Genomic DNA, 12,169 nt, shown 5'->3' with positions numbered 1-12,169 from the left:
AGCAGGGATCCTATAGCAATGTATGGTTGGGGGAGGCATAGAAAAGTTGGAGAACCTGTGGCCTAAAACAATATTGGTGGTTGCAGGGTAGATTTGAAGTGAAATAGGTCTCGATGGTCTGTCATTTTTAGAAAGTGGGTCGCCAGAAAAAAAGTTTGGGAAACACTGGCCTACAGTGACTATTGTGATCTGTGACAGGCCTACGTACATTAGCCTACCCAGAACCCTCACAAGTAGAGGAGTTTCATCTCATGTATGACTTCATACACACATGTGTGTCACCAGTGCTGATCGTGGTAAACACCATCCACATCACACGCTCTATCCCACAAGTCCGTAACAGTATAGTCTTGCTTCATATAAATTATTGTTGTGATGATGAGTACTAATTATCATACAAAGTTGTCGTCCCTTCCTACTTGGTCACAGCAAAAATGCTGGGTCAAAGTTTCAATCAGACATGTCAAGTTTTTGTTGTTGTTTTTTTTTAGAGACAAACTGGTGATTGCGCAGATGTAGTGTGCTGATGTTCTACCTAGGAAGGGCCATCTTTACAATTTCCACAATGTCGCAATATTTGTGCCTTTCTTCTTGATGTTGTAATTGGTTTCTATGACGAGCATGATTAACACATTAACTATGTGTGTGACTGCTTTGGCTCCATTCAGAGATCTGGAATGAAACTGGACCTGTTTGAGGCTCACATGAAACACTATCTAAGAAACTACTTTTGGCTGGAGTCCATAAGTGATGTCGCATCCACTTCATGAGTACCACACCCACTCTCATTACAACAATCACCATCATCAAAGACAATTAAAGCTATGACTGCATGAGTAACACTGTGGTGTTTGTCCAGTATGTGTGTGGAAAAGAAAAATATGAAAAATGGCACAAGATGTGTGCGTAGAAAATGGCTTTGTGTGCTCTTTGAGTGTGCGTTTAGTTTCCATTTGCATTGTCCCAAAGATTGTCTCTGCTTGGCAGTTCAGTGATGTGAGGCAGTGAGGTTCATTGAAACGGAAGCACATACAGGGTCATTACCAAGAAGAATTTGTGTATGTGTGTGTGTGAGAGAGAGAGAGTGAGTGTGAGGGAGAGAAAGAGAAGAGGAGTCAAATAAAAGGGAAAGTAGGAAAGAGTTCCTCCATCACCACTCAACACCAGAGACATCCACGACTACTCTTCAAGCTGAGCAAGCTTCTTTGGATCAGACTTCAAAAACTCTTCATCACCCTCATCATCTTCCTCCTCCTCCTCCTCACTCTCACTCTCCTCCTCCACGTCCACCTCGATCCCGTCCATGGTCTTCTGCAGCTCCTCCTTGATGTGGTTCAGCTCCAGCAGGCCATCCTGCAGGTCCTTGCAGACCTCACGCAGCTTGGTGGCGAACTCCGTCTTGGCGCCCTTGCGCAGCTCCACTGAGTCCTTGGCCAGGAAAAAGACATCCAGCGCCAGGAAAAGACCCGACATAACGCCCGTGGTTACGCTCATCACCTGGGCAGCCTTGGCGGCACTACCGGCAACGCTAAGGACCTGCACGGTGCTCACCAGGGACTCGGTGTTAATGAGCAGTGCTTTACCGGCACGGCCACCCTCCTTAGACAGAGATGGAGAGATGGATGGATTGATGGATGCATAGACAGACATATATGTATACACAAAACAGACATTTCGGTATATTAATAATATACATCACAATAAATAAATGATAATAAATAGAAAGTAGAGGTCTGCACTCCCGCGGTAGACCTGCGGGTCCCGACGCAAAAGAGTGCGGCGCGGGACAACTTTTGAAAGCTCTTTGCGGGAGCGGGCGGGATGAGAGAGGTGCGTTTGCGGGTGCGGGACAAACCGATGATTCACTGCACTCCCGCAAATTAAATATGTGCATAAAATTAAATATGGAAATGATTAAAGTAGTGTTCATAACTATAGTTCAGCTGGATGTTCTGTTAGGCAGCATTAAAAACGGGGTTTAAGCATAACTGACGGATAGCAGGCCTATAGCCTATATTGTCGTTTACGTGGGTTCAATTAGTTCCTGCTGCTCATTGTCAAAACTTGAAATCGAAAGCATGACAGAGGAAGAGGGCACCAGACTAGGCCTACTTCAGTTGTTAGCCTACATTCAGAACCAAGAAACTGACATCTGGAGTCGAGAGATATAATGATCTGACATCGAGAGATAGAAAGAAAAACTGAATAGGCTATCCCTCCGGCATGCGGGCTTTAGCAGGCGGGAGTGGGACATCATGTTACAGATGCGGGCAGGAGCGGGACTAAAAATGACACATTTATGCGGGAGCAGGCGGGAGCGGGACAGAATATTGAGGGAGTGGGCGGACGCGGGACTGAAAAATCAGTCCCGCGCAGACCTCTAATAGAAAGGTCATAGATAAACAGACAGACAGACAGTCGCAGCTAGACACACATAGAGACAGACAGACAGACAGACAGACAGTCACAGCTAGACATAAAGAGACAGACAGACAGACAGACAGACAGTCACAGCTAGACATAAAGAGACAGACAGACAGACAGTCACAGCTAGACAGACAGACAGACAGTCTCAGCCAGCCAGACAGACAGAGACAGACACTTTCTTAATCCTGAGGGAAATGTATGCGTCCAGTAGCTTATATGACACACACACGCAAAAAGAGAAAACGCCAATCAGAACAAAGAAAAAACAAAACAATAATGATGAGACCTTCATAACATGCTTGACGTTCTGATTCATTGCACGCTTGGACAGGCTCTCCATGTACTGCTCAAAGTGCCACTCTTCCAGAGTCTCCATACCCGTCTGCAGAGAGGCAGGGAGGAGGGAGAGATGGACAGATTTGAGAAGGGGAGAGAAAGAGTATCATTCATAAATGTTCACAATGTCGGGTTAATGGAAAAAAAGCTACATAAGATATACTTCAATTCTTAGCAATAATAGTGTTCCTGCCCTCAGAGTGAGCCCCTTACCTGCAGAAATTCCAGGCACTCCTTGATGTCTTTGATCTCCTCCTGGTAGTCCTGGATCATTTTTTCTACCTTCTTGCGGTCGGTCTTAGAGTGCACTGTGTCGGTAATGTTGGCTGAGGCTGAGGTGAGTCCACCGGCTGTCGCCACGCCGATGCCCACTGCCGTGACGATGAGAGAGGTGCCCAAGGTGAAGGGCGCCAGCACCAGGCCAGTGATGGTGGTGATGCTGCCAGCCACGCTGGCCACACCACCCCCAACACTGGCCGTCACCGTCTTCTTATGGAAGGTGTCGGCTGCGTCGGCCAGGGCCAGCAGCTCAAGGATGCGGCCTTGCAGAGAGGCGCCACGCATGTTGAAGAGGCGCACGAAGAGACGCGCCGCCATGAAGACACGGTCAGCTGCTGCCTCCACAGCACTGAGGGAGAGCGAGGAAGGAAAGAGAGGGAGAGGGAGGAGAGAGGAATAAGAAAGGAAGGAGAATAAAGAAGAGAGAGAGAGATAGGAAGGAAAGAGAGAGAGGAACATGAAACACATGACAAATGAAAATAATGTAGATAATGTAGATAAATACAATATTTAAAGTGAAATTGTATGAAAGTTTAAGTTAAAGGTACACTATGCAAGATTTTCACCTTTACGAAGCCAATTTGATGGTAAACTAACTGGTAATAGGCAAATCATTGAGCTAGCATAGCTATACAGCATACAGTAGACGTAGCGAGTCGCTACCGAGAAAACCAGCCATGCAACTTCAAAAACAGTGTGAAACATCACCTTGTCAATACAGCTCTTTGGACAGTTTTTTTAATCCTTCACCTCCACAACAAAAGCATTTTCATTGTGTACAGGGGGGATACGTACAGTAACTAATAAGCTATTTACAACAGCAGAGTAAAATATAAATATATCGCAACTCTAGAGGGAGCTCTACAGTCGCCAAAAATACCTAAACCTGCATAGTGTACCTTTAAAGTAACTAAAAAGTAACACAAAGTGCAAAGTCTTAGTGGACGTACAGTTCCTCCTCGCCCTCTTCAAAACTTGTGGACTCATTCCAGTCCTCCCAACCTGGCAGGAATATAAGCACAGTAAAACACATGCTATTTACAGTATACCCTCTCGCACCCACAAACAAACACAAGTAATTACCCACCTTCAACTGTTCTCCACCAGTCCAGTAGACCATCTTCATCCTGAGAAAAGATACAAATAAATGTAAATATAAATGTTTATCCGTCTCTTTGTCCATCATTCTATGTGCACACACAAAGGGATTACAGATATTTTACATACAGCCTCATCCTCCAGAGGATTGCCTTGACCTGGCACTGGTACCTCTGCCATCTCCACTGGCAGGATCTCCACAGTCTGCTCCTGTATAATAATAATACAATTATTATGCATAATAATAATAATAATAATAATAATAATAATAATAACTAGAAAAGCATTTCCTGAAGGAAATACAGTGCATGAAAATGCAAAAATATGATTTAAAATATCATACAGAGTAAAAACAAACTATATTGGTTTGCTAGGTAGATGAGGTTTAATATAGTTGGAATGACTGAACAGTTAAATAGGTGGATAGTTTAAATGGTTAAATTATTTAGGTAGATAGTTGACGATAACTGACAGTTGGAATGGCTCTAATGTTTGCTAGCAGTTATGCTAACTATGTTAACAAAGATAATAATGCTAACCAAGTTACTTAACTTAGTTAATTTAGCTAATGTTTTCCAGCAGTTTTAAAAAAAAATGCTAATAATGCTAATGCTGATAACTATGGTAACAATTAGTCCTGTCAGTTAAACGCGTTATTAACGGCGTTAACGTAAACCTATTTCAACGGCGTCAATTTTTTTACGTTAAACGGTTGAAGCTGCATTAAATGCGTTAGAAGAAGAAGAACTAGAAAAGCATTTCCTGAAGGAAATACAGTGCATGAAAATGCAAAAAATATGATGTAAAATATCATACAGAGAAAAAAACAAATAATGCAGATATAGTTGCAATAGTGTTGCTAGGGTACAAATGTTGGTTGTTATGCCAAATTAAGTGGTTGTTATGCTGGTTGCTTAGGTAATCCTGTTGGTTGCTATGGTGGTTGCTAGGTTGAAGTTGTGGTGGTTGCTAGGCTGTTGCTAGGGTATTTCACATGGTTGCTAGGCTTTTGCTAGGATATTTGACATGGTTGCTAGGGTATGACATGGTTGATAGGCTGTTGCTAGGGTACTTGAGGTGGTTGCTAGGCTGATGCTAGGTTACTTGTGGTGGTTGCTATGCTGGTTGCTAGGTTAGACTCATTGGTTGCTATGTTGGTTGCTAGGTTGTAACAGTGGAAGTGGTTGCTAGGCTGTTGCTAGGCTGTTGCTAGAGTAGTTATGGTGGTTGTTATGCTGTTGCTAGGGTACTTGTGGTGGTTGCTATGCTGGTTGCTAGGTTAAACTCATTGGTTGCTAGGTTGTAACTGTGGAAGGGGTTGCCAGGCTGTTTCTAGGGTATTTGACATGGTTACTTGGCTGTTGCTATGGTACTTGAGGTGGTTACTAGGCTGTTGCTAGGTTAGTTGTGGTGGTTGCCATGCTGGTTGCTAGGTTAGTCATTGGTTGCTATATTGGTTGCTAGGTTGTAACTGTGGAATGGTTGCTAGGCTGTTGCCTGGGTATTTGACATGGTTGCTAGGCTGTCGCTAGGGTATTTGACATGGTTGCTAGGCTGTTGCTAGGTTAGTTGTGGTGGTTGTTATGCTGGTTGCTAGGTTAAACTCATTGGTTGCTATGTTGGTTGCTAGGTTGTAACTGTGGAAGTGGTTGCTAGGCTGTTACTAGGGTATTTGACATGGTTGCTATATTGGTTGCTAGGTAGATGAGGTTTAATAGTTGGAATGACTAAACAGTTAAATAGGTGGATAGTTTAAATCAGTGTTTTTCAACCACTGTGCCGGGGTACACTAGTGTGCCGTGAGAGATCATCAGGTGTGCCACAGAAAATTACCCAAATGTCACTCACTGGTCCAGAAAAGCAACTGTTGCATCAAATAATTGATAACCACATGCTCTCATTGATTGCACTATTTGTGGTATGCAGGAATTGTACAATGGGGCCCCCATATCCAGTATTCACAGAATCATCACATATCCAGTTCATAACAACAATTAAATTATAGATATAGTCACCTACAAACCGAGGGCACTTGTTTTATTGAGCAGGTCTTGCATAGAAGCCATAATAAGGCTGTATCTGTGTATTATCTGAAATTTTAGGCTATGGTATGTTTATTTTTTCTTCACACAGGATGTTAGTGTGCCGTGGGAAATTTTAAGTGTCAAAAGTGAAAAGGTTGAAAAACCTAGATGAGGTTTAATGTAGTTGGAATGCCTGAACAGTTAAATTAGTGGATAGTTTAAATGGTTAAATTATTTGCTAGGTAGATGAGGTTTAATATAGTTTGAATGACTGAACAGTTAAATAGGTGGATAGTTTAAAAGGTTAAACTATTTGTGAGGTAGGCCTAGATGAGGTTTAATATAGTTGGAATGACTGAACAGTTAAATAGGTGGATAGTTTAAAAGGTTAAATTATTTGCTAGGTAGATGAGGTTTAATATAGTTGGAATAACTGAACAGTTAAAGATGAAACATATATAGCACTCTTGTCCTAAGTAAGACCTACGTAACATAGTTTGAATGAAGTTTCTACATTAAACGGTTGAAGCTGCATTAAACGCGTTAGAAGAAGAAGAAGAAGAAGAAGAAGAAGAAGCCTAGGAAGAACAGTATAGTGCATTTTCATGCACTGTAATAAGAAGCCTAGGAAGAACAGTACAGTGCATTTTCATGCACTGTAATAATAATAATAATAATAATAATAATAATAATAGTAACAACAATGACAACAACAACAACCAGGGTTCCCACCAGTTTCCGCTGACAACATTTCAAAACTTTTCCATGACTTTCCAATGACCTTGAATGAAATTTCCATGACATTTCAGGGCCTCTAAGTACATAATTTATTACTTTATACCACAAGATTGATTATAAAATATGACTTGAACAATGAGATTGGATAAAATGTGCTTTCTATCCCACAAACATGCAAACATGCTAACATCCCATAACATTTGGAGTTTAGCACGGAAATTTTAATTAAATAAAACACTTAATTAAATGCACAATTTCATCTAAATGTATTTTCAGACAGTATTTATTGCTGCCAGGGCTAGTCTAGCAACTCTCCGTTGGCTTGTGAGCTCCAGAAATCGAAACTCAATCAGGCCAATGAAATCTTCTATAGAGTCGTTAGGTGGGCTTAACATAATGATTGATGGCAGAGTTGCAACGGTTTGGCTTGAATTCCCTGCTACTTGAAAACAAATAAGATGGATGTTGGTGTTGGCGAACAGTGTGACACGAGTTAAGCTTTTATTAAGTTGGCAACGTTTGAACTAGCCAACTAGCTCCACTGGTGGGAAACGCATGGGACTCATAGCGCTGCCGCTGTCCTATTGCGTGGAGAGGGAATTTGAAAGACAGCTGATTATCCCGCCCCTCGGACTGAGCACTGCGAACGGTGAGTGCCCAGACCCTACATTTTAATGTGGGTCTGGCTCGTCGGGCTAATTTTCTATGTTTTAGAATTTCAATTGAAATTCAATTTCAAAATATAGCCGCAAGCGGCAATGGCGGGCCCGAGCACCTGCGGGCCGCAACCCGTGACATGTCGGAATCCAACAAAGCACCGACGTGGTGCGTTTGTGAAATGTACATATTTGATGCGTGGGCTATTTGCTTTTGTATTTTATTTTCTGCCACATTTACTCGCTTGGCCAGGTGGGGGCGTAATGCAAGGCAGGCCCATTGGGTGTCATCATAATCATAATATATATTAACCTGAGAAATTTCAGACCATTCATTTTAAGCAAAGAACATTTCTGATACACTTTTTGGTTGGCCAGATGGTGGCGCTATGTTAGGCATTGAAATTACACATGTGAATATCATCACAATAATGATATCCAAAATGTTTGTACACTTTCAAATCAATCACTTAAGGCATTGTCCATTTCTGGCACATTTCCTGCTTGACCAGGTGGTGGCGCTATGCCAGACAGGTCCATTGGGTGTCTGGATATCATCATAATCATAATATCTATTAACCTGAGAAGTTTCAGACCATTTATTCAAAGCATAGAGCATTTCTGGCACATTTCCTGCTTGGCCAGATGGTGGCGCTATGCTAGGCCTGTGAATTATGCATGTGAATATCATCACAATAATGATATCCAATATTTTGTAAAGTTTCAGATCAATCAATAAAGGCATTGCCAATTTCTGCCACATGTTCCTGCTTGGCCAGGTGGTGGCGCTATGCCAGGCAGGCCCATTGGGTGTCTAGATATCATCATAATCATGATATCTATTAACCTGAGAAGTTTCAGACCATTCATTCAATGCACTGTGATTTATGACACATTTTCTGTTTATGTGGTGAGATATTAAAATCATATCAAATATATTACAACATTCCAAAATCCATTCACAATTTAACATCAGCGACATCTTGGCATAATGTTTGCCAAATTTCAAATGAATCTGACAAACCGTCTAGGAGGAGTATGTTCAAATTGATCATGTGACATCAGGATAATTGTCATTCTTTCTGTTGCCAGTTGGTGGCGCTATGCCAAACATGCATTATGGGCATGTGAATGTTATCATTAACATGGTCTTTAATGACCTGTGAAATTTAAAACATTTCAAGCCATGCATGGTGAATTATGACACATTTATTGTTTGTGTGGAACGCTATTAAAATTAACAATTTCGCCATTTTGTCAAATTACAACTTTTCAAAAAAAGGCTTCACAATTTAGAATCAGGAACATCTCGGCGTCATGTATACCAACTTTGACATGAATCGGAGTCTAGGAGGAGTACGTTAAAATTGATCATGTCCACAACGCACAAATTCTCAATTACCTCACTTCCAGTGGGCGTGGCTAATGGCATGTTAATACAAAAGTTGTTTGTTTTTGGGAGTTACATACACCCCCCAAATTTGGTGTGTGTACCTAAAACTATATGCCAACCACAAGTCACAGTGACATAAGGGGGCGCTAGCGAGTCTCTGGGCCATACCCGGGGCCAAGCTTTTTTACCTAGCTCCTTTGTGTGACACCTGATGTGTGTGCCAAATTTCAAGACTTTTCGATTATGTTAACCACCTCAAAATATTTGCCAACCACGGGATCAGTTACCTAAGGGGGCGCTAGCGAGTCCCTGGGCCACGCCCGGGGTCAAGCTCTTGTACCTAACTGCGATGCGTGACACCTGACGTGTGTGCCAAATTTCAAGAGTTTTCGACCATGTTAACCACCTCAAAAACAGGAAAGCAAAAAAGTAGAATAACAATAATACTGAATAATAATAATAATAATAATAATAATAATAATAATAATAATAATCCTTACAAAAACAATAGGGCCTTGCGCCCTTCGGTGCTCGGGCCCTAATAATAATAACAATCCTTACAAAAATAATAGGGCCTTGCGCCCTTCGGTGCTCGGGCCCTAATAATAATCCTTACAAAAACAATAGGGCCTTGCGCCCTTCGGTGCTCGGGCCCTAATAATAATAATAATAATAATAATAATAATAATCCTTTCAAAAACAATAGGGCTTCGCACCTCTCGGTGCGCAAGGCCGGGTGCTCGGGCCCTAATGAATATCTGTATTTCAGATTTCACCTGTAATTGTCCCCCCGGGACCAAACAAAATTTTACCGTAAAAGTCTAGTGGGACTACTAAGTTTCATGTGGCAGGGTGTTTCAGTGTCCTGGGAATTGTTGACCAAAATTTCACGAAGTTGATGACAAAAAAAAAAAAAACATTTCATATCCCTATATGACTGCTACACTAGCAGTGTTGGGCAAGTTACTTCAAAATAGTAATGTATTATGTATTACTTATTACTGTCATTTCAAAGTAATTTGTTAGATTATAATATTACTGTCTCTGAATTGTAAGGCATTACACTACTATTGTATTACTTTTAAGTTACTTTTACAAAAATATCTAGAAATATGGATTTGGAACTCTAAATGCAGTTTATTATGCTCAATGCAGCTCATTGCACTTCTAATGGAGGGTGATGTGGTATAACATAATGACTGAGCTAGGCTTAAGGCTAACAACAGTAAAATGCAATAGGCGCAGTGATGGCACATGATGCAATACAAGGAACAATCATAGCCAGAATTTTGTAAGTCTGGTCAATTGTGATATAAATGCTGTAACTTTAGGCTTAGGCCTACTCATTAAAATCAACAGAGAGCCCACTACCTGTATATTGTAACCCAAAACTTGTCAAGATAGGCTACACAGTGCCGCTGCTGGCCATTTTAGTGCCCTAACTGGTGAAATACAGTATTAACCTAAGTATGTCATCATATGGCCAACTATATATGTAATCTGCCTGTTCCCAGGGATGGGTAGTATTTCTGAAACATGCATATGTATTTGTATTTCAAATACAAAATAGTATTTTGTCATTTGTATTTTATTGGGTTGAAGGAAATGGCTCTGTATTTTGTATGTATATATATATGTTTTGGTGTGTATTTTTGTATTTTAGAAATACTGAAAAATACTATATGTGAATAAAAACACTAAAAAAAGTAGATACTACACACAGGTGTAATGAATAATTGGTAATTAGGCAACAATAGTTTTTTTTTTTATCGCAATCAGCTAATGTGAGAACAGCTGTGTTCAAAGACACTTACAGTCTTTCAGTGACGGCTATTGTTGAAGCATCAGCTCTGGTCTGAAGCACTGGTGTGAAGTCGTACGCAAGTAAAGATGAGCAAGTTTACCTGTGCAAGTTCACATAAGGACACCGACAAAGGCAACCATGTCCTATTGTCTCCATGCCAATCTTTAACAGAAAAAATGTCAGATATCTCAATGAACCACAATGACATCAATAGATGGTAAGGTGTTGAGTGTGTTTGAATTCCCTTCCTTGTAGCATCCTTTTCTGCATTCCACAGAGGGGAGAAGTTCACCTTGTTTAATTAAATAACAATTATATTTCCTTATTAGCTGCATACTTGAGGTTGGAAATATTAAGGCACGTCAAGTCTCTCACATACTGGAACTTCAAGATACATAGCCGTATGATTTTCTTATTCAGTTCTGCACTGGACTTGAATTACGAATTTCGGCACAGATACACAATTATGATTTTGGCCTATTGATTATAATGTGGTTAATTGAAAGCTCTGTCAGTCGTTTTGGATAAGCATCAGCTAGATGACTAAATGTAAATTCTTGAATTATTCTTCTGATCACACTACATGAACTTGCATACGGTATACTATTTGGTAATTTGGTAATTGAAATTGTATTATTTTTTACTATATTAGTTTTAATAGGCTAAATGTTTGGGATATTAAAAAGCTTTTTTTGCAGTGCTTTCATACTTCCTTGAAAAAAATATTTTGAGTATTTTCTAAATACAAAAATACAGTATTTTATTTTGATACATAATATGGTTACTGTATTTTGTAGTTTATTTTGATACATTAAAAATGAGGGTATTAGGTATTTTATTTTGAAATACATTCTGATGTATTTTTGCCCATCCCTGCCTGTTCCCAGCATCAGAACAACACTTTGCGATGGTTAGCTTGTCACCTGTGACGCTGCTAGGCCTAAGTGACTGACCTATCTGGGTGCGTTTCGAGATGCCTGATGAAATCAGACGTTGTTGAATAGGCATAATTTATCCTGGTGCCACACACCTTGCATGTAGCTGTTCGGTTATTTCCTCTGTGCACGAAGTTTTTGTAACCGAAAGTAATGATAAAAGGCACAACTCCGTGAGGACTTCTTGTCGCCATGGTCAATGCATTTATATCTGTGAGTGTAAGCACATCGCGCATGCGTTACATTGCACATTATGGCAAAGGGGCCATGCCGCTCGTTATACGTTTCACAAAGTATATGTAGCAGTAAAATAAAATAGAAATACATGAATACATTTAGATTAAAAAAGCAATAATTGCATGAAATACAGCTTGTTCAGGAGTCTCGAAGCTCGAGTCCGAGTCAAGTCTTTAGTCTTTTGAGTGGAGTAACAAGTCAAGTCTGAAGTCACTGTTTTTTCTTTTTTACATTTCTATCCC

General features: G+C 40.5%; 1 protein-coding gene across 2 annotated transcripts in view; it reads right to left on the bottom strand.

The window, feature by feature from the left end:
• Positions 1 to 477: 477 nt before the first annotated feature.
• LOC121689414 overlaps positions 478 to 12,169 on the bottom strand; it is a 50,971-nt gene continuing 39,279 nt past the window's right edge. For both annotated transcript variants that reach the window (XM_042069212.1, XM_042069213.1), the window contains exons 19-24: positions 4,270 to 4,350; positions 4,130 to 4,169; positions 3,993 to 4,044; positions 2,977 to 3,391; positions 2,714 to 2,809; positions 478 to 1,599 (exon numbers count right to left, since the gene is read on the bottom strand). In XM_042069212.1, coding sequence (XP_041925146.1) covers positions 1,180 to 1,599; positions 2,714 to 2,809; positions 2,977 to 3,391; positions 3,993 to 4,044; positions 4,130 to 4,169; positions 4,270 to 4,350 — 1,104 coding nt within the window. In that variant the 3' untranslated portion in view covers positions 478 to 1,179. The remainder of the gene's footprint in view (positions 1,600 to 2,713; positions 2,810 to 2,976; positions 3,392 to 3,992; positions 4,045 to 4,129; positions 4,170 to 4,269; positions 4,351 to 12,169) is intronic.

Source organism: Alosa sapidissima, chromosome 18 (assembly GCF_018492685.1).
Source record: "Alosa sapidissima isolate fAloSap1 chromosome 18, fAloSap1.pri, whole genome shotgun sequence".
NCBI classification, from domain to species: domain Eukaryota; kingdom Metazoa; phylum Chordata; class Actinopteri; order Clupeiformes; family Clupeidae; genus Alosa; species Alosa sapidissima.
Note: the sequence above shows the minus strand (reverse complement) of the source record. Positions and strands in the feature narration are given on the sequence as shown.